The sequence below is a fragment of the Lepidochelys olivacea genome (genome assembly GCF_965140295.1).
Source record: "Lepidochelys olivacea isolate rLepOli2 genome assembly, chromosome: 2".
Classification (NCBI taxonomy): Eukaryota; Metazoa; Chordata; order Testudines; family Cheloniidae; genus Lepidochelys; species Lepidochelys olivacea.
Window position 1 is genome coordinate 253,273,833 of NC_140412.1, and position 19,946 is coordinate 253,293,778.

General features: G+C 41.8%; 1 protein-coding gene across 7 annotated transcripts in view; it reads right to left on the reverse strand.

The window, feature by feature from the left end:
* Positions 1-256: 256 nt before the first annotated feature.
* DPP6 (dipeptidyl peptidase like 6) overlaps positions 257-19,946 on the reverse strand; it is a 787,036-nt gene continuing 767,346 nt past the window's right edge. For all 7 annotated transcript variants that reach the window (XM_084618426.1, XM_084618430.1, XM_084618428.1 and 4 more), the window contains 8 exons: positions 17,436-17,505; positions 14,327-14,521; positions 12,493-12,547; positions 8,649-8,754; positions 6,166-6,224; positions 3,887-3,959; positions 3,700-3,773; positions 257-2,509 (listed from right to left, as the gene is read on the reverse strand). In XM_084618426.1, the coding sequence (XP_084474552.1) occupies positions 2,360-2,509; positions 3,700-3,773; positions 3,887-3,959; positions 6,166-6,224; positions 8,649-8,754; positions 12,493-12,547; positions 14,327-14,521; positions 17,436-17,505 (782 nt within the window). In that variant the 3' untranslated portion in view covers positions 257-2,359. The remainder of the gene's footprint in view (positions 2,510-3,699; positions 3,774-3,886; positions 3,960-6,165; positions 6,225-8,648; positions 8,755-12,492; positions 12,548-14,326; positions 14,522-17,435; positions 17,506-19,946) is intronic.

The following is a 19,946-nucleotide window of genomic DNA, read 5'->3' on the forward strand; positions in this document are numbered from 1 at the left end:
CAAAAAGTTTGCCCGCCCCTGCATTAGCCAGTTCTTTTGGACTGAACACATTTTACACAGCACTTCATGTCTTCCTCAGAAACAGCAATCACTCCTTAGGGTGATGTGCTCAGTAAGTGGTTTTCTGCAGTCACACTGAGATGCTATATATTGCATCTTTTCATCTGGGGCTTGGGTTCCAACTCAGATAGAAATCACACTTAATGGTAACTATTATTTAAGTACTTAACTAAAAACCAAAAAGTAGCAAGCAGGGTGGTAAAATAATGTTTTATTTCATGGATGAACGAACACTACCATGCCACATCCTAAATGTCCTCCTACAAAAGATTGCGGACAGAGCAGATTTGATGTTTTTCCGACCCAGTTCATTTCAGACTTTTGAGCCCATTTAGTGTAGTAAAACCTGGACACCCAGCATTCGTATTGTCTATTTGGCATACTGCCGAGTAAAGCAGATTTATACTGTAGTTCCTGTTCGCAAAATATCAATGCACTGTAAATTAAAGAAACCCCCCCCCAAACCAAACTAGATTGCTTCTGTGATTTACCAGTATAGTGTCCAGGATGGTCTAACTACAACCAACGGTCAAAGCTTAGAGATTAAAATAAAAAAAAACTTGACACATTAAGGAGCACAATGGATACATCATCATTGCTGTCAGGATGTGAGTTTACCCACAGTACTGTGTAAAAATGTAGAAACCGGTGCTGACATTCAAGTTGTCAAAACAAGAAAAGAAATTACATTAATTGATATATTTCCAAGCTAGTACTTCTAAAGAGTCCTGATCAGCAAAGGAAGGTTATAGTGTGCATGCTAACACAAGACTAATATTGGATTGGAGACCTGACAAATAACTGACTTACATTCCTTTATATACAACAAAATGAAATATACATTATTAATCCTGGCTGTACATTTGGTCAGAATATCTTACAAGGAGCAACACTAGCCAAAATCTTTATGATATGATAACTGGAGGTGAAGGAATGATGTTTGAGATTTGAACGATTTTCCCCTGGGTTTTTAAACATTGTTCTCCACCCCTGCACAGACCAGTATGATTTTAGATGCTCTGATTTTACAAACCTCCTGCAAGCAGAAGACATAACTAAAAGTGGAATGTGATAATCATTGACTTGGAATCCAAAATCAAAACTAAGCTGCAGACAGCATGTGAAATAAATCTATCCATACTGATTTCTTTTTTAATGCTTCACAAGATGACCAGCAAAGTATCTGATAGAAACTCCCTCTACCAGAGTGTAGATCAGCGGTTCGCAATCTTTTCTGACCACTTATTCAAAGTAACAAATGTTTGCAACCCCCTTACATTTACTTAAGAGTAAAAATGATATCAAAGCTAAGCCTAAATTCATAGATCCCAAGAGCAGAAGGGACCACTGTGATCATCAAGTCTGACCTCCTGTATAACACAAGCCATTGAACTGCCCCAAAATAATTTATTTAAGTGTGTGCTTGGAGAGGCTAACAGAGAATAATTGAAGGGTTAAGCGCGTGCCGGGAGGGAGGGAACAAGATTTTCTTTGCTTTACATTATAATAAAAATTTAACACCTGGCGCCCCCCCTTTCCTGATTGCCTTTTGTGTCCCCCTCTAGGGTCATGACCCAGCAATTGAAAAACACTGGTCTAGTTAGTTCAATGCATGTTTTCTTCCACATCCATGACAAGTGGTGAAGCTGATAAGGTGAGCATGAGATCAAATGTAAAGAGGAACAGGTAAAAACAATATAAAATCGTAATTAATTACATGAGGCTAATTAAACATTAGTGTAATTACAGTGATACTTGGTATAATTAGAATCTGTATGCCCCATAGCAGTGATGAATCTTCTAAACATGGGGGAGAGCAGGCAAATATGTATGAATCAGTACCTTTAAAATAATTGTGCTATAATCTTTTCCATTTATTAAGTTTTATCTGACACAACGGGATGCTAACTATGGTAACCCTAAAAGAGATGATGTATTTCATTGCTACTGCTTCATTTCTTGAATGCAAAAGGGCCATTTAACCTTCTAGTCCTCAAGGTAGTTTCTTGGTGTGGTCCTTCAAGTCCAATTTCTTGAGAGCCTTTTACTCCAGAAGTCATTTTGTGGCAAAGAAGACGGCGATGTCTGTGACGGATTCATGTCAGACAGCAGTTTCTGCTGAGTTCATCATGCGCAATGTTCTTCCATTCAGGAAGGAGTTGCTGTCTGTCAAGCAGGCGAGCTGCTTTCAGTTTCGTTTAAACACATGCTAACAACATAACATTTCTTTCTCCAGGAAAATGATTCAGTTGCATATTGTTATAAAGAACGGCCTTGTGCTTTGCACGAACCAAAAGGGTTAATCCTCCTCCTCCTCCTCCTCTTTCAGTGTGACTATCGGGAGTTTGTCCTGAACTTTGAAACAGTCCACAAAGAAATTGACAAGGGACTTGTACAAGTGTTGCTCAAGTGCTGCACTGTTAAAGTAATGGCTTTCGTCAGGGTATATCTGCAAAGGAACCAAGGAGACCATGAGTAGCTTTACGTTAAGGTTAGAGAGGGGCCCGAACTGCAGTCCCAGATCTGAACACCTGGGATCCAGCCAGAGCTGACCTCTGCAGCTCGGGCCCAGCTCTAGCTAATCAGCATCAATACAAACACTAGCGTGTGGCACTTAGGGCTTGTCTTGCACTGGCTAACCGAACAGACTGTATTTAAACCTGTTTAGTTAAACTGGTGCCAACGTCTGTGTGGACACTCTTATTTCAATTTAAAAGTAGATTCTGATCAGGTTTAAGTTAAGCCTAAACAGGCCTTAGCTACAGTACGAATGCTTTGAAAGTAATAGCTACACCAGCAGAGCCCTCTAGTGTAGCTGCAGCTTATGCCGACAGAAGGAGTTTCTCTGTCACTGTGCCACCAGCTTCCTGAAGGACATGACCTGGGAGTGTTGCCAATAGCTATGCCGGTTGGAGGTGGCGACGGTTTTTTCACATTCCTGACCGACATAGCTAGTCTGACAAAACTTTGTAGTGTAGACCTGCCCTTAGGGTGACCACACAGGGGTATCCACCGGTTGAACTAAATGAGTGTAGTCCTATGTAGACAAGGCCTTAGGATCTACTCCTTGCAATATGAATTAAAAGAGTTTCATTACTTAAAAAGTTGAATGTAAACTTGTTGAAAAAGGAATTTATTTTTTGTTACAAGGAACGCTGATAACTCCGTAAAGGAACTGTCCTACATAATCTCAACTATGCTTTTAATTCAGATCTAACCGGCAACTTTTGTACATGTTATATGAATGCCAGTTGATTATAACAGACTTCTAACGCTGTAATTTTCAAAGGAGAATAGGGAGCTGGGCTCCTAGGTCTCAATGAAAGTCAGCAGGAGTTGAATACCAAGTTCCTTTGAAAATCCCAGCGTAAGAACATACGAATGGAGCTCTAACAACTGCAGGATTGGGCCAAATCTAAATAATGATAATAATGTGTGTGTGTGTGTGTGTGTGTGTGTGTGTGAGAGAGGAACTATATAATATACATATAACTTAGAATTACTGTTCTATTTGTATTTTTATATTGTATTGTATATACAGTGAGGACTTTCTAAAGCTTACTTCATAACATCTGTTTTCTGTTCAAAGTGCAAAGTGACTGTTTAAGTATGAAAAATGGAAACATACATATACTGTACCTGCAAGCTGTAATTAGCCTTTGCCCTAATTAGGTGTGTAATAAGATCTGCAGTATGCTGGAAATGGATTTTTTCTGTAAAATCAGATTAGTATCAATAAATGCATAAAAGTGGCAAATTTAATTAAGAAAAAAATCAGTCTCATAAACTACGTAATGTATCGCACTAAAATAGTGAGTTCACTTACCATCAGCAGTGGCATGAATAATCAAAAACTTTTGATCTTTCAGTAATGAGACTCTGTGTGCTAATTTGGTGATCTGTGAAGATAAAAGTTGCAGGTAAGATTAAGCATCATGCCAGAAATGAGTGATTTCTGTATACATAGCAAAGTAGCACTTAACTCTGTTTTATATTTGATCACCAGAATAACAAGCTGATATCATTGCAACCTCTTCCTCTTGGCGGCTTGAATCATTACAGCAGCAGAATGGAGGAGGAACTATGCTGTCTATTTGTCTAACCTTTTCCTGCCCCTCATGACCAATGCTGCCCCAACTGTAGATGGTGGGTGTGATGGATGCACCCCTGCACTCACACCCTACACACTATTGTAATAATCTTTGTACAAAGTATGTCTTAAGAAAAGGAGTACTTGTGGCACCTTAGAGACTAACCAATTTATTTGAGCATAAGCTTTTGTGAGCTACAGCTCACTTCATCGGATGCATCTCACGAAAGCTTACGCTCAAATAAATTGGTTAGTCTCTAAGGTGCCACAAGTACTCCTTTTCTTTTTGTGAATACAGACTAACACAGCTGCTACTCTGAAAAGTATGCCTTGTGAGGTATCATAACTTAATTATAGCTTAGATTGCTATATGCATTTCACCATGACAATGCTGACAAGCAAGTTATGAGTTTTCAAATAAGATTCTGATGTTATTAGCACATCTTCCCCATTACCCTACCCAGGCAGAAGTCAGCAAACAAATCTGTCCTAAACAAAGGAATGTGTGTTTGCTTTAATTTGCATTTAAGCAGGAAACAGAGTTCTCAAGCAGACATGGGGGAGGGAGGAAACAAATGGAAACCTGAATGTAAGCATACACACGTGAAAAAAAAACCCAGCAGGGAACATCCTTCCACACAGACTCTTGGTTCTCATCTAGTTCCCCGCATGCTGCTCCCTCTGTTATAACATTGCCTCCAGGAGAATAATATGGTTTATAAAGTCTGCATCAGCAGCCTTTATAAATTCCACATCACAGTTCCATGGCTCAGGAAATGGCAGTCTTGTGCTCCTTGATTCCTAGAGAGTACATGGCCTAGTTGTGGTGTTTAGGAAGCACACGTTACATCAGTGTCTGGCATAGCAGGCCACACTTAGAACACTGTGACGTTCCACAGTCAATGGCGTTTAACAGTTAAATAGTTCCCTCCCCAAGCTAGTCAAAAGCACCAGTACTTACTCACACCAACCTTCAGAAACATACAGCCAAGCTATTTCGCACTACATCCAAATGAGAACACTGATTGCTTTGGAACCCCTTTCACTTTGATTCATTTGCCTCCAAATTTCTAGAAAAAAAAACCTACCATGGCCTAACTACGCTCGTGAAATTTCAGAAGGCCAGTGAATTCACTATATGGATCACCTACCCACGAGCCCTACCTGTGAAGGAGGCGCACAGGGGCTCTGGCTGATTTTATTTTGTTGTGAAGTGGGCAATGTCTTCAAACCCCAGTGGTGAATGCCTGTGCAAAATCCATTTCATCGGGCTGTGTGCAGGGTTAGCACCAATTTTTCCACACTTTACAGACACAGCCCAGTGACCCTTTCCCTCCATGTAGCTACTCTTTTCTAGTTTCTTCAGAATAACTGAAGCATTCACACCCATTGAGCCTCCCTCTCACCCTGAACAATAACACCCTAATTAATGAGCTATCTTCATTTTAAACCCTGCTCAACACAAGCCCAGAGGTCTGCTTACCACCAACTCAAGCTTCAGAATTCTGAAATACCCATTCTGTGCTTACAACCATCAGCAGCTCATCCTGGGGTGAAATGTTAAAGGGACTTTAAATGGATGTAGCTTAAAAGGCATGATCTAATGGGCTGAGCACCAGAACAGAGTTCTAATCATGGCTTTGACACTGTTTTGTCCTGTGGCCATGGACAAGTCACTCAACCTCTCTGCCTCAGATTTCCCACCTGCAAAATGGGGCTTATAATACCTACCTGCTTTAGAGGGGTAGCCTGAGGATTAATGAATGACAAGGCTATGAATTACTTTACTGTTAAATTCAAGGAAACCAAAACAGCTAGTCAGTCTGTAGACTTAAAGCCAAAATAACTTTCCAACAAAGATCTTTTTATTACTCGCAGGCACTGTTTTTGGTATTTCCCTCCTCCCCCAAATTGTACATAAGAAGACAGGGTTAAAAAGTTAAAGAAAGGTTTACATTTTGTCATGAAAGTGTGCACACTGGCTCAAAGCTCTGTGCTCAACTCCATGCAGTTACCTCATATGCTCTGTTATCAATCCCATGTAGTCCCAAATACCTTTCAGAAAAGGCAGAAGCTTGAAAAGAAATAAAGAGAACATATTGGTCAGTTTTCACTCCAGTGCAGCCCGTTCCAAAAATAAAAGCCACATTTCCTGACTCAGCTTTCATTAAATGAGAAATGTAGACTTAACAAGACTCTCATTTTTGTTTTGTTTTAGAAATGTGATCAGAATGAATGACTCCGTCTGTAATAACGTTGATAGAGAAAACTTAATTCTAATAAAAGAATAGTCAAAACACATTTGTAATGCCAAACCTTTGCAACATACAGCTACCAATGATCCACTGTGCTACATGGCCTTTCGCCATGAATGTATATAGAGAGGTATTGCATTAGTCACAGCGGGGCTCTGCTATTGACTTCTGAATGCAACTGAAATACACTGGGAGCTACAAGTTATATAATTTTGTTCTGCTCTCACCTAATGGCCGATCCAACTCCAGTTGAAGTCAATCGGAATGTTCTCATTGGCTTCAGTGGAAGTTGCAGGGGCCCTAACGCAGGAGTAGCACCTTGATTTTAATGGAGCTACTCCTGATTTACACCAGTGCAAAGTGAGAGAGTATCAGTCCCACTGAGTAGCCAGCCAAGGAGAGAATGGAGGGGAGGCAAGGAGTTTGCTGTGCCTTCCAGCAGCTAAGAGGAAAATCCCTAAATAGGTCTACTGGATGGGAATGGGATAGCTTCCCTTTAGAGGTGTGCTTTGATGGGAGAAGCTAGCAGGTGACCTTAGATCAGAGTCGGAGCAGCCCTTTGCAAATGATGATGGGAATATTTGGCCTTTGGAAGAAGATTTCAAGTTTGAGTTTCCAATGGGCTGATACAAGCAATAGTGAGAATTTGCAGACCCAGCAGGTGTGACACTCAATGAATAAAGCCCAGATCCTACAAGGCCCTCCACAGGAGCAAGGTTCTGTGGGGCTCCCCAGTGGGTCATTGGGCGGGTGCAGGAGTCTGCCCATGCACAGAACTGGGCTAGTAAGTCTCTATTTAGACCTTATTCAAAACCCTTCATTTAACATGTGACCAAACCATTTATCAAGCTCACAAAGCTCCATCAGAAGGTGAGTCTGCAACCTAGGCAAATGTGTCCATTTGCATGCACAAGCTGACGCAGGCTGCTTTAAAATCTAGTCAGAATGTATAACGTTAAACAGGGTGGAGTAGTTTGGAGCTCAAGCCCTAGTTCTTCCTAATACTGAACAAACCTTTTTGATAAATGTCTGGGTTGTGTTTATGACACATTTGTATGTATTTGTTTATCACCCATTTGTAAGGTGATAAGTAACACTCAGCGTGGATTTGTCAAGAACAAATCGTGTCAAACTAACCTAATAGCTTTCTTTGACAGGGTAAAAAACCTTGGGGATGGGGGACAGTGGTAGATGTGGTATATCTTGACTTTAGTAAGGCTTTTGATACTGTCTCGCATGACCTTCTCATAAACAAACTAGGGAAATACAACCTAGATGGAGCTATTATAAGGTTGATGGATAACTGGAAACTGTTCCTAGAGAGTAGTTATCAATGGTTCACAGTTATGCTGGAAGGGCATAATGAGTGGGATCTGGCAGGGATCAGTTCCAGGTCCGGTTCTATTTAATAGCTTCATCAATGATTTGGATAATGGCATAGAGCAGTGGTTCTCAAACTAGGGGCGCCGCTTGTTCAGGGTAAGCCCCCTGGCAGGCCGGGCCAGGCCGGTTTCTTTACCTGCTGTATCCGCAGGTTCTGCTGATTGCAACTCCCACTGGCCGTGGTTCGCCGTTCCAATGGGGGCTGCAGAAAGTGGTGCGGGCCGAGGGACGTGCTGGCCACCCTTCCCACAGCCCCCATTGGGCTGGAGCAGTGAACCGTGGCCAGTGGGAACCGCGATCGGCCCGCCAGCAGATTTCCCTGACGGGCTGTATGCCAAAGGTTGCCAATCCCTGATCTAGATAATACTTAGTCCTGCCACGAGTGCAGGGGACTGGACTAGTTGACCTTTCAAGGTCCCTTCCAATCCTACAATTCTATGATTCTATCTATGCTATTATGGGTGAGTTTCTAGAATTACTGGGGTATGCAGTGGCAATGTGGATGGCCGCACTTTGCAGTTATTACCATTGTTACTCTTTATTTCATGTGTGCTCAGCATGGTATAAGACACAGAAGGACAAAGGGTCCCTACCTTAAGGACCCTACTGTCTGAGGCCATATTGTAGACCTCTTACTTACTTATGCAGGGGACTCATCCCATTGAAGTGAAGGAGACTGCTCACCAATGGGAGTAAAGGGTTCACAGTCTGGCTCAAAATAGACAAACACCAAAGACCCCAGGAGAGGCAGAAGCCAGGTTTTAAGAAACAACGAGAAGGGAGACCTAGTAAGGGGAGGGTGGGAATGTCACTGATGGCTAGGAGCTGGCATTTTGTGGCCTCCGGGGAGCGGTGTTTACCGTATAATTTCAAGTCTGTCAATGGAGAAAGAGCGGCTCCGCACGTGAACACTTGATTCTCTTCACCAGCTGGGAGAATAAAAGCGCTCAGATAGCCCCCGTAATCCTAGAATACAGACAGACAAACAGCACACGTGTCAGTGAGAATGCAGAAATGCTGGGCACCAAAGCCGTCATCTCACACATCGGTCAGTGTTACCAAGAACCGTGCCCATGCTGACACAATGCAACGCTGTGTTAACGGGTCATAGAGGCACGCACATCTGAGGGCCAATAACCCCGTGGGTGCCTTATGACAAATAGCATACAGTCTCTTTGTTTATATTTATTTGTATTGCACCTAGAGGTGCCAGCCCCAGAGTGCTAGGCTCTGTACAGACATGCAGCAAAGAAATGGCTCCCTGCCTAGCATGCTTATAATCTGAGGGTATGTCTAAACTGCAGTCAGAGGTGCGACTGCAGCATGCAGAGACATACCCGAGCTCGCTTTGCTCTAGACAGCTCGCTAACGCAGGCCGAAGCATGGGCTATACAACCCCACCTGGTCCATGCTGCAGGAGCTGCAATGCCATTTTAGCTATCTAGATCAAAGCAAGCTTGGGTATGTCTACACGTGCTGCCGGCACATCTCTGACTGCAGTACAGACATACCCTGAGCCACCGCTGTGACTCTGTGGGGATTAGCTGTAAATTGAGCCCAACTAATACAAGATAATGTCTTAGCCTGGGTGTTAAGCGCACACAAACTCCCCCACCGCCATTAGATGACACAAAATCCCACCAGGCCAAGGTACAGCAGAACACAGTGTTCATTTGATTAAAAACCATTCAACTCTGCTTCCCAATGTAATGGGCTGGTAGCTACTTTGAGACGCACTGGGGCACGGTGAGGTGCGTTCTGACAAACCTGCGAGCATTGTGTGCACCTATGTGGGGCAGTGGTGTTTTCAATACACAGTCTAATGAATGGGAAACAGGGTTCTAAACCAGTGCCACAGCCCCACAAAAGAGTTACTAAACTAGCCAGTTCCTAAAGCCGGATTCTTGCAGGCCCTACACAGGCAAATCTTCCCTTTTACTTCAGTGGGAGTTTTGCACACGTAAGTAGTGGAAGCCTGGGTCCTAACTATGGGCCTGATCCTGCAACCATTTATGCACTTGAATAACTTTGGCCTCGATCCACTAAGTGATTTAGGCAACTAAATCCAAAATTTAGATCTTCAAACCCTGCTCAGCTGCTGCCTAACCCTGCAGGTACCTACGTCCCTAGGCCTCTAAGTTGCCACTGGGAAAGTCCCATGGCACCTGCATTTTTCTGCTGCTGGGCATGTGCAGAGCTGCCTCAGTCCTACTGCCCAAGCAGGATCCTCAAACTAGGTGTTTCCCCACCTATCTCGCCTGCGGGCCTCACCCAGAACAGAGGTGGAGGCATCCTAACCACTGGGCTGTGGGGTTTTCTGCGGAGGGTCTCTCTCAATCTCACCTATGGAAACTTGTACAAACAATTACATAGGCTCACTTGTATAAACAATTACATAGGCACTGGAAAGGGGACTGGAATTTGGGCCTCCCATGGCCCAGGGGGATGCCCTAACAGTCATTCTCACGCTTTCTGGCCTCTGACTACTAAGTATTTCATACAAAGTGGAACAGCTTCAGCAGGAGCAACTGAATGAGACCCACTCCAGCATACCTCAAATACCCACTGATTAGGGCACTTGCCTGAGAGGCTGAAGCCCTAGATTCAAATTCTTGCTCCATGCCTGTCAGAGGAAGTGGGATTTGAACTTGGATCTCCCACATCCTGGGTGAGTGTTCTAATCACTGGCTAAAGGTTATAAACCGAGAGTGTCTGCCTGAAGATGTGTACACAGGAGAGGACCCTCCCTCTTTTGTCAAGATATCAGGCACCTCTGCAGTCTGATCTCTGTGCAGGAAGAGGTGTGGACGCTCATCAGACCAGGGTGAGAAGAGTGCATGGGAGGGAAAGTTAACTCAGTCAGGGTCTCTAAGGAAAGCGGTGGCCATAGGAGTCCCTGATAGTGCAGAGGTACAGGAGGGTGCATACAGATGGCCAAGCCTTCCCTGGATCTTTGGGGAACTGCCAGGTTCAAGAGTGGGCCCTATAGCCTATGTCTCCTAGCTCCTCTTGGCAATTTTAACTTTCCCCAGAGCCCCCTCCTGTGTGCTCTTCCAAAGGAGAGGAATGATCTGGCCTATGAGGACCACTTGTGTCATCAATAAAAAGAAAAGGAGGACTTGTGGCACCTTAGAGACTAACCAATTTATTAGAGCATAAGCTTTCGTGAGCTACAGCTCACTTCCTCAGATGCATATCGTGGAAACTGCAGCAGGCTTTATATATACACAGAGAATATGAAACAATACCTATTCCCACCCCACTGTCCTGCTGGTAATAGCTTATCTAAAGTGATTTCCAGCACAAATCCAGGTTTTCTCACCCTCCACCCCCCCACACAAATTCACTCTCCTGCTGGTGATAGCCCATCCAAAGTGACAACTCTTTACACAATGTGCATGACAATCAAGCTGGGCTATTTCCTGCATAAATCCAGGTTCTCACATCCCCCCACCCCCATACACACAGAAACTCACTCTCCTGCTGGTAATAGCTCATCCAAACTGACCACTCTTCAAGTTAAAATCCAAGTTAAACCAGAACATCTGGGGGGGGGGGTAGGAAAAAACAAGAGGAAACAGGCTACCTTGCATAATGACTTAGCCACTCCAAGTCTCTATTTAAGCCTAAATTAATAGTATCCAATTTGCAAATGAATTCCAATTCAGCAGTTTCTCGCTGGAGTCTGGATTTGAAGTTTTTTTGTTTTAAGATAGCGACCTTCATGTCTGTGATCGCGTGACCAGAGAGATTGAAGTGTTCTCCGACTGGTTTATGAATGTTACAATTCTTGACATTGTGTCATCAATATAACTGTATAGGTCTGTGTCCAGGATTGGGCCCTGTATCTGTGTGGTTAAATAAAGTCTTGCTCTGTTGCAGAGTCTGTAAAACTGCAACATCCTCTAAAAAACACCAGTCACTGGTATTGAATTTGGTTACTGCAATGCCCAAAGTGCCAGCAAAGATTCTGGATGTGTCTCATCTACCTGAAACAGAGCACACAGTCGGACTCGCACTGGTTACACTTAGACCCTGAACCAGCAGTCCCTGCTTGGGCAAAACTCCCATTTTTTTGGGTGTAAGTTCTGAGTTTTCAAAGCTACAATGGTACATTCATTCTATAGTGTCAATCTTAGTATGTTTCCCCTCAGGTTGAATGAACTGGTACCAAGCCAAGAATCCATCTCCTTTCCTCAACCCCTTCAGAAACAGTGCCAATAGCAAACCTGTTATTAGCATTTCAGTGGCTGCTATGAACTGGTAAGCAGTCTCTGAGACAAGGATTCTGTGATCTGTTCAGCACTTTTCACCCACTGTACCTCTATACAGATAGCAACAATAGTTTCTTCTAACAATCCCCTTCTCATATCTGACAGCATTTTTTCCTCACAAATAATAGATGTTTTTCCTTTTCAAGATAATTTCAAAGGAAACATTGATAAATGGAAAAATAAAAGGAGGACTTGTGGCACTTTAGAGACTAACAAATTTATTTGAGCATAAGCTTTCGTGAGCTACAGCTCATTTCAAATGGGCTGATATAATGAAAGCTCTCATCTTTAGAATCTCTGAGCAAGAAGTAGCCTATCTCAAAAAACAAAACCACCACCACAAGTCCACTCAATAAATCAAGATTAAGCGCAAGTGCTTAAATACATCAGCAAACAATAACAAAGGGTAGGAATCACAGGAAAATGTTACCTTCCCAAATACAGCAACTCGCATTTTATCAATATAATGTTCTTTCAACATTATCCTAAAATATGAAACAGATGAGAAATAGTTAAGTTCAAGGAGGACACTATTAGATACATGGAATACTGTACATGATGGCATTGTGTGGCTTGAAGATTTTATAAGCATGAGTTTAGGATGATTGTATTACCCAAGCCTCAAGCGAATTATATAGGCTAATCCAAACTCACTCTGATGGCTACTGCTATCATGTAGCTTTCTGTTTGATTTGTTCTTGCTCTTTTAACCCTATGCCTGATATGGAATATTCCAGGTACATCATGCAGAACACACCTCCTGTGAGCCAAAAAGTACCAGGTACACCCTAATTTCCGTTAATTTTGATTGGATCATGGAAGCACAACATCTTACCTGTAGAGCCAATAACAAAATTCTTATTTATACCTGGTTCCAATGGCATTCTTAAGGTATGAAATACTTAGAACAGTAACTCTGCAAACAGTACAGGGTCTCATATTTATTGTCTTGCAATTAAATTAAAAATATCTTCACTTTACAAGTCAGAAGGTGGATTTTTTTTCTCAGCTGCTAGCACTGCAAAATTAATCCAGGTACGGAAAATCAAACGGTATTCTTTCTGCCCCTTTTGTTATTTATCCCCAGTGGCACAGAGTCTGAAATCAGAACGTTACTGATGGACGTTACTTTCCCCCCCAGTAAAGTAAGTGGATAGGACTTGAACATAAGCAGGGGGCAGATAGCTTCATTTAACAATGTTTAAATATTTAAATTAGCCAAAGTCTCTACCTGTGCAGCAAATAAGTAATTATAAGCAAATACATCATTGTAAGTTATTTGTAAGACTAAAAATGTAAGAAATTTTTTTTGTATGTTTTTCAGAAACATTCATAGTCATCTTTAATACAGTCCCCAGAATGTTATGTAAATAATCTTTCCGTAAATCCTTAAACATCTTAATCTACCATTTTGATGCCAAATTATTAGCCTTAATAAAGTCTGTTTGTTTATTTATTATAACAAACATTAGCATCATCCATATATGTGCCCACTTCCTTAGAGACCAAGTATATATTTTTATCAACCGAACTAGCTTCATAATGGCATGGAACCACCATTCCTATGTATTAGGCTATTGCTGTAGTCACATGGCATGCATTACTCTGATGGTTTGGCAACACCTCTGAGGAAGATCTCACAGGCCTCCAACAGATCCTTCTCTTAACAACTGAATGAGCCTTCAACCAAACCCAACCATTTAAAAAAAAATATTCCTCCTCCTCTCCTTCCCCCAAATATTTTAAAGCAGACCCTTGAACTTTTAAAAGGTAAGACCTTCAGCTACATTCTTATTAATGTTAACATCAGAAAAAGTTTTTTGGCTTATAAATGGAATTCTTATTTAGCTGACATTTTACTCCCCATATTGAAATATACAGGAGTGTATTTGTACTTTCAATTTATCACATTTCTTCAATTGTTTACACAACAGTATTCAAATAGGAGGAGATACATCACTGAGTGGTACCTAGAGAGATAAAACAATTGACTTTAACAACAGTTCAGCTCTGGGCAGGGCGATCAGATGAACAGAGCTCCCTCTCAGGGAGACCCTGATCCTGGAAGAGAACTGTGTAAGCAGACTTTTCCCACCCCTCCCTCACAGATCCCTGTTGACTTCAGTGAGGTCCCACCAATGCAGTTCTCTTTGCAGGATCAGGGCCTTAGAGTAATTTCTAGTGTCCAGATACAGCTGCGGAGCCTTTGAGAATACATTTCAATTATAAATGCAATTAATTTTTATAATGACAGTGTCATTCACCGGACAGCTTCCAACTGATCCTTCTCCTCCAAAAGGGCCAATTTTCTTTTAACTTCATGTAACAACTTAGTGCCTTGGAATCCACTGCCCCGGCCATCAAACTTCATCACAATTGCATTGTGGGAGCTGACCAGCACGCTTTCCCAATTCACTTCAAACTTTTCTGTTACACTCTGGCTACCAGGTGTTCCGTCACTGAAACAAAAACAGAGACAAAACAAATGCATCTTACTCATGCTCAATGGAACAATGTCAAGGCTGCCTAAGACTAGAGACCTTTCATGCTACATAATCTCTTTTAAAAGTGACAACATAGTCTCTCCTTTTAAAGGTGAGTTTGCAGAGCAGCTTGTACCGATGCCACATGCGTTATAAGGTGACATCGATTTTAACGAGAAAGTCTCTGTCTTCATACAGCACTGCCGCAGGGAGGTCTGGTGTGTGGGATGGGTTTGAGGCAGGTGAGGAAGCTGCAGGAAGGTTTTCTCAGCTATCTATCTAGATTCTCATATGGCAACCACCACCAGGATATTGGAGCATTTTGTGAAACTAGGAAGCATACACATAAATGGACCAGATCCTCAACTTGGCCAAAGTGGCATAGCTCCACTGAAGTTAATGGAGTTATGTCATTATACACCACTTGAGGAGCTGGCCCCAATCTATATTTCTTCCTTTCTCTCTCATCCCTCCAGTCTGTAGGGGCTGAACTCTTGTGGGGTTGCTGGTGGAGGTTAACTGGGAGGGCCTAGCCTGGGAGCATGGCAGAAAATTTGGGGAAGAAAACCTATTGACTCGTTAGACTCCTGTCACCCATCGCAAACCTCCCCTCTCCTACAGGAGTGTCGGATAGTGGCTACAGATGTGACTGTCAGACACTTGATGTCACTATTGCTTAAAATAGATACAAGGGAAAAGCAAATTAAAAAACAAACTGGTGATAAAACAATTGACTTTAATAACAGTTCAGCTCTGGTTGCAGTGGGTAGTCAGGGTGATCAGATGAATAGGGCTCTCTCTCAGGGAAATCCTGGTCCTGGAAGAGAACTGTGTAATCAGACTTCTTCCACCCACCCACCAAATCGGGTCCCACCAATGCAGTTCTCTTTGCAGGATCAAGGACTTAGATTACATGCTCTTTGGGGGTACTTAGTCCTAAATGATCACAAGAAACACACATGACCACACAAACACTGCAAACAGCGCTTAGCTGAGCATCTCAAACTTCTCAAATTCTCCATACAAAGCAGAAATTACAGTGCACCCACAGAAATAGGGTGAGCAAGGGACAGGAAATTTTGTGGAGTTAGTTCTAAATGACTAGGGATACTGGCATTTTCATCTACTTCCTTTTATGGGCTCCCAGAAACACAAGAAAACTTCTCTCAATTTTTTAACATGCACATGACTTTAGTTATTTGCATTTTTTCCACAAAGGCCCAGGAGCATCCACTTTCAGAGGCAGCCTAACCAAATGTCATTAGCTTGATGAGTACCAATCTTCCTCAAGCACTTGTATAATGAAGTATGTTTTTGCTGACGTAATTTTGTGATGTGGCAGCCTGTTTATTGCAGTGTTTTTATCCTTCATTGAAAGAAGCTGCAGGATGGTGTTTTGGAATTCATTCACAATGCATCTTTGCCTCCTTCATTCCTATATCAGACTCCTTTCTCCTGGCAAAGTGCATCCATGCTTGCAATCAATGGGAGTTAGGTGCCTGAAAATCTTTGCAGATCTGAGCCTAAATGACTCAGTGGACTAGTTATAAGGATAGTTCAGTTGTTGGGATAGATGGCATTAATAGTTTGGTGCTGCTATGAGGAAGGCACCATTTGCATGGAGGTGGCTGGTTATTCACTGCTATTTCTAGGACTACACGGCAGAGTAACTATAGATTTAAGCTTTTGCAGAGACTATAATAGCCCATTAAAAAGTAAACATGTCCACTATTCCCCAACAGTGACTGCCACAGTTTAACAGGAAGACAATGCATCCCCTAATGTAGTATTCTAATGTGAGTGGGCTCACCCAGTCCTGCTAAGAGATCCACAGATATTACACTATTGAGGAGCCATGGGAGGGACTGGTGTGCCGTGGGTTCAAGTTAAATAAAAATGATCCCTTGTAATAGTTGCAGTACTGAGAAAAGCTGATTTCACAACTCTCTGCTAGGTTTAAAGTGAATTTTCATTAAGGCCTTGTCCATTTTTGCCCAAGGCAATTTACAGTGTTTGTAGCCAGGTTTGAGAGAGATAATAACCAATTTGGAAGAGTGGAGTGGAGCCAGCACTGTTATTTGTGGTGAAGAGATGATACAAATTGTTCAGTGAAAAATCTATTTGAAGATCTTTAAGGAAGTTCCACATTCCTGTAGCAGATTGGAAACTCTATAGCTTGTCCCCTGAGCTTCGCCCCAAAGGGAGCAGGATGTGAATTTAAAAAAAATTGCTGATTTTTTTTGTTTGACCAGTTCTTTTGTAGGCAGCCCTCCTTTTGAAGACATCTCCTTTATCATCCTGAAATAGCATGATCCCAAAGGTTTTGGGTCTGCTATCATTCTAGCTTTAACTATGAAGGTCTTTAGGGTACGTGTACACAGCAAGTTGGACCCCATGGCAGCAAATCTCAGAGCCTGGGTCTACGGACTTGGGCTCATGCTATGCACTAAAAATAGCTACAGACGGAGCCTGAATGTCTTCCCAGCTATTTTTAGGGCTGTAGCAAAGTCTGTAGACCTGGGCTCTGAGACGTGCTGCCGTGAAATCCTACTTGCTTTGTAGACGTACCCTCAGTCTAAAGAAGTTGGCATAGCATAAAGGGAGTATTGTGTGTGGTTGGTACCCAACATTGCACTGGGCTAGGTGTAAGAGATCTCTTAAAAATGCAGTATGTTTTCCCTTAAGTCAGTGGCAATACGCAGAGTGTGTATAATTAAGCTTGTCTATAATTCTTTACAGAATAGGGGCCTTAGATTGTAAATTCTTTAGTACATGGATCATCTTTTATCCTCTGTTTGTATAGCACCTACCCCACCATGGCTCTGATCTTGGCTGCTTTTACAAATGAAAATAAGAATTACAGATTACAAATAAAAATAAGAAAACTTACACAACCAGTAGCAAAGGATAGTGTATGGTGTCCGCAAAGGTTGCTGGCTTTAAGATTTGCATTGGCAATTCTAGGCAAAAGTAACAAACAACAAGAAGGATTTAATATGGGAATGTTGAGATAACTATCACAGATTTTTACAATGTTGTGGCCATTATCAACAGAAATAAAACAGCATTTAATAAGATGCTCTGGTAAATAAAACCCTAAAAACACAGATGTAATCAAGGATAAGATCCAGACCGTAATAGCTGAGGCAACAAGAAATTTAAACCTAGAGTGAGCTATTTAGTCATGCATCACTTACACAACAGGCAATTAACATCTGGCAATAGCTATTATTTTCCCTTTAGGCAGCTGGATGAGTGACACTGCCAAGAATCAATATTTTGGGGAGGCAGAGAAAGGGAGGGTAACAATAGCTTAAGACAAAAGGAATGTAAGGTACAATTGCCAAATAACATGGTTGTTGATGTGATCAGGCAGAATTTTTCTGCTTTAGGGGCTTCAAGACAGTTAGGGGATGGACTTGCCTCTTATCCTAAATTCCAGGGGCCTGATTTTGATCTCACTTCCTCTGGTATAATACAAATCAGGAGTAACTCCAAGTTGACAGAGTTACACTGGTATAAAATCTGTGACATCTGAGTTAGGCCCCAGTTGTGCAATGATACCCCCTAAAACTTCATTTAAATTCTCTGAGATGCTCTTCTTGACCACCAACCGGTATATGAAAGTGCTCCCACACAAATGCTTTCTGCATTAATGAGACTGCATTTGTTTTTAAAATATTAACTATAATCCAGATTACCAAAGGCATGGCAATTAAATCAGTATTAGCAGGATTTTCAATAGAATTAATATACAGTTTAAGCACTAGGTTTAAGTGGTTTGTTCTGCAATCATTTTGTGAGACTCAGTCTAATTACTTATTCCATCTGAATGCTAATGGACTGCAAATTGGATCAATGGCCCAGGGACAGTCAGAGAGTCAGCCATTTGACTTTAAATATACATAAAACATGGCACACAGTGCTCCAGTTACGGTGACGCCTTTAGGGCAGACCTTGGATACATGGTGAAGGCACATGAAAAAATACAGCCAGCTTGTATTTATTACACACAAAAAACAGGCTAGTTAAGATCAGCAGAAGATACTTTCACCAACAACTGCAGTTAATAATGTTAGCCGCAGTTCTTCAGTTATTTATAGTCAATTCAAAATATAATTATGAAATGGCTCATAGGGTCTGGATAGAGTTGTCTATGATAGGCTGTCACTGATGTTCTATCTTTGCCCAAAATGTTCAGGAAATGCACAGCTCTGTTTTCCTTATTTCTATGCATCCATTTCTCTTCATAATATCAATGATTCAGGCAGAGCATTTTAGGTAATTACTGCAGTGTTCAAACAGCTACAGCCACTCGGCTTTTGGCCTCATATTTTATAACACCACTCACTGGTCCAGATTACACAGTATCTCTCATTCCTTTCCGTGTAAGTGTCATTCTATGTCCTATCTGAATGGATGTTTTCTATTACAGTACTCTGCATTTGAAGAAAATCTCTACTATGACCAATCCCATCATAGGGAAAATATCAAGGAACATGTTTTCAGCCCTGTTTCCTTAACTGCTTCCAAATTGTCAAGTATAGCCACACAAATGCCACTCAGAAATGAGGATCTTTGGGAGCCATTACATATTTTGGGATTTCAAATGTGGAGTTTCCATGTAACAAAACAGACACTCTTAAAAATGTTGCAGGTGCAGCTAAGGGGGCTGGTGGAAAATATCTGAACTATTTGGCCCTACCTTTGTCTATATTAGGTTTATTTGTTTGTATCTCTGTCCCCATCCCCTTCCTTTAGTCTCGCCTCTTTTGCACATCTGCTCTTTTGCAGATGTGGAGAGAATATTTAATTAAGGAGTGGCACAAAAAAGAACTAGCTGCGTTTGTAAACTGCTCCAAATGTCATTCTTCTCTGCTGCAAATAAGATTTTGGACTTTCCTTTTCTTGTACAGCTGTTTTTTCCAACCTCTATCAAATTACATGGGTTTTATGAAAAATTTTAAATCACTGAGACTGAAAATCTCTTACATGCATGTCTCCTGATTGGTAATTGCTGCTTGATTCACTGCAATTTACTGCTCTGTACTGAGAGACTGCCACAGTTGTAGCTAGTAAGCACATACAATAGGTTTGAAATGGAATATTGTAACTAATAAACCAATCATATTACAGCAAACACACCCTGTAATGGACAGCTGATCCACATCATGTCATCTCCCAGTGTCAATTACTTTTTTTATATAAAAGCTAATTTTTATCCTTTTCTCTTTCTGTCTCCTCCATCCTCATCAACTCCTGTCTCCAGAATAACTTCCTTCTATGTAGCATTTCCCAACTTAGTGCTTCCCAAACTGGACGACATCACTGACAGCCACAATAATTTTTCCTCCTGTCAATCCAGTCGAGATACTGTGCCATTTCACAACAATAATAGCGG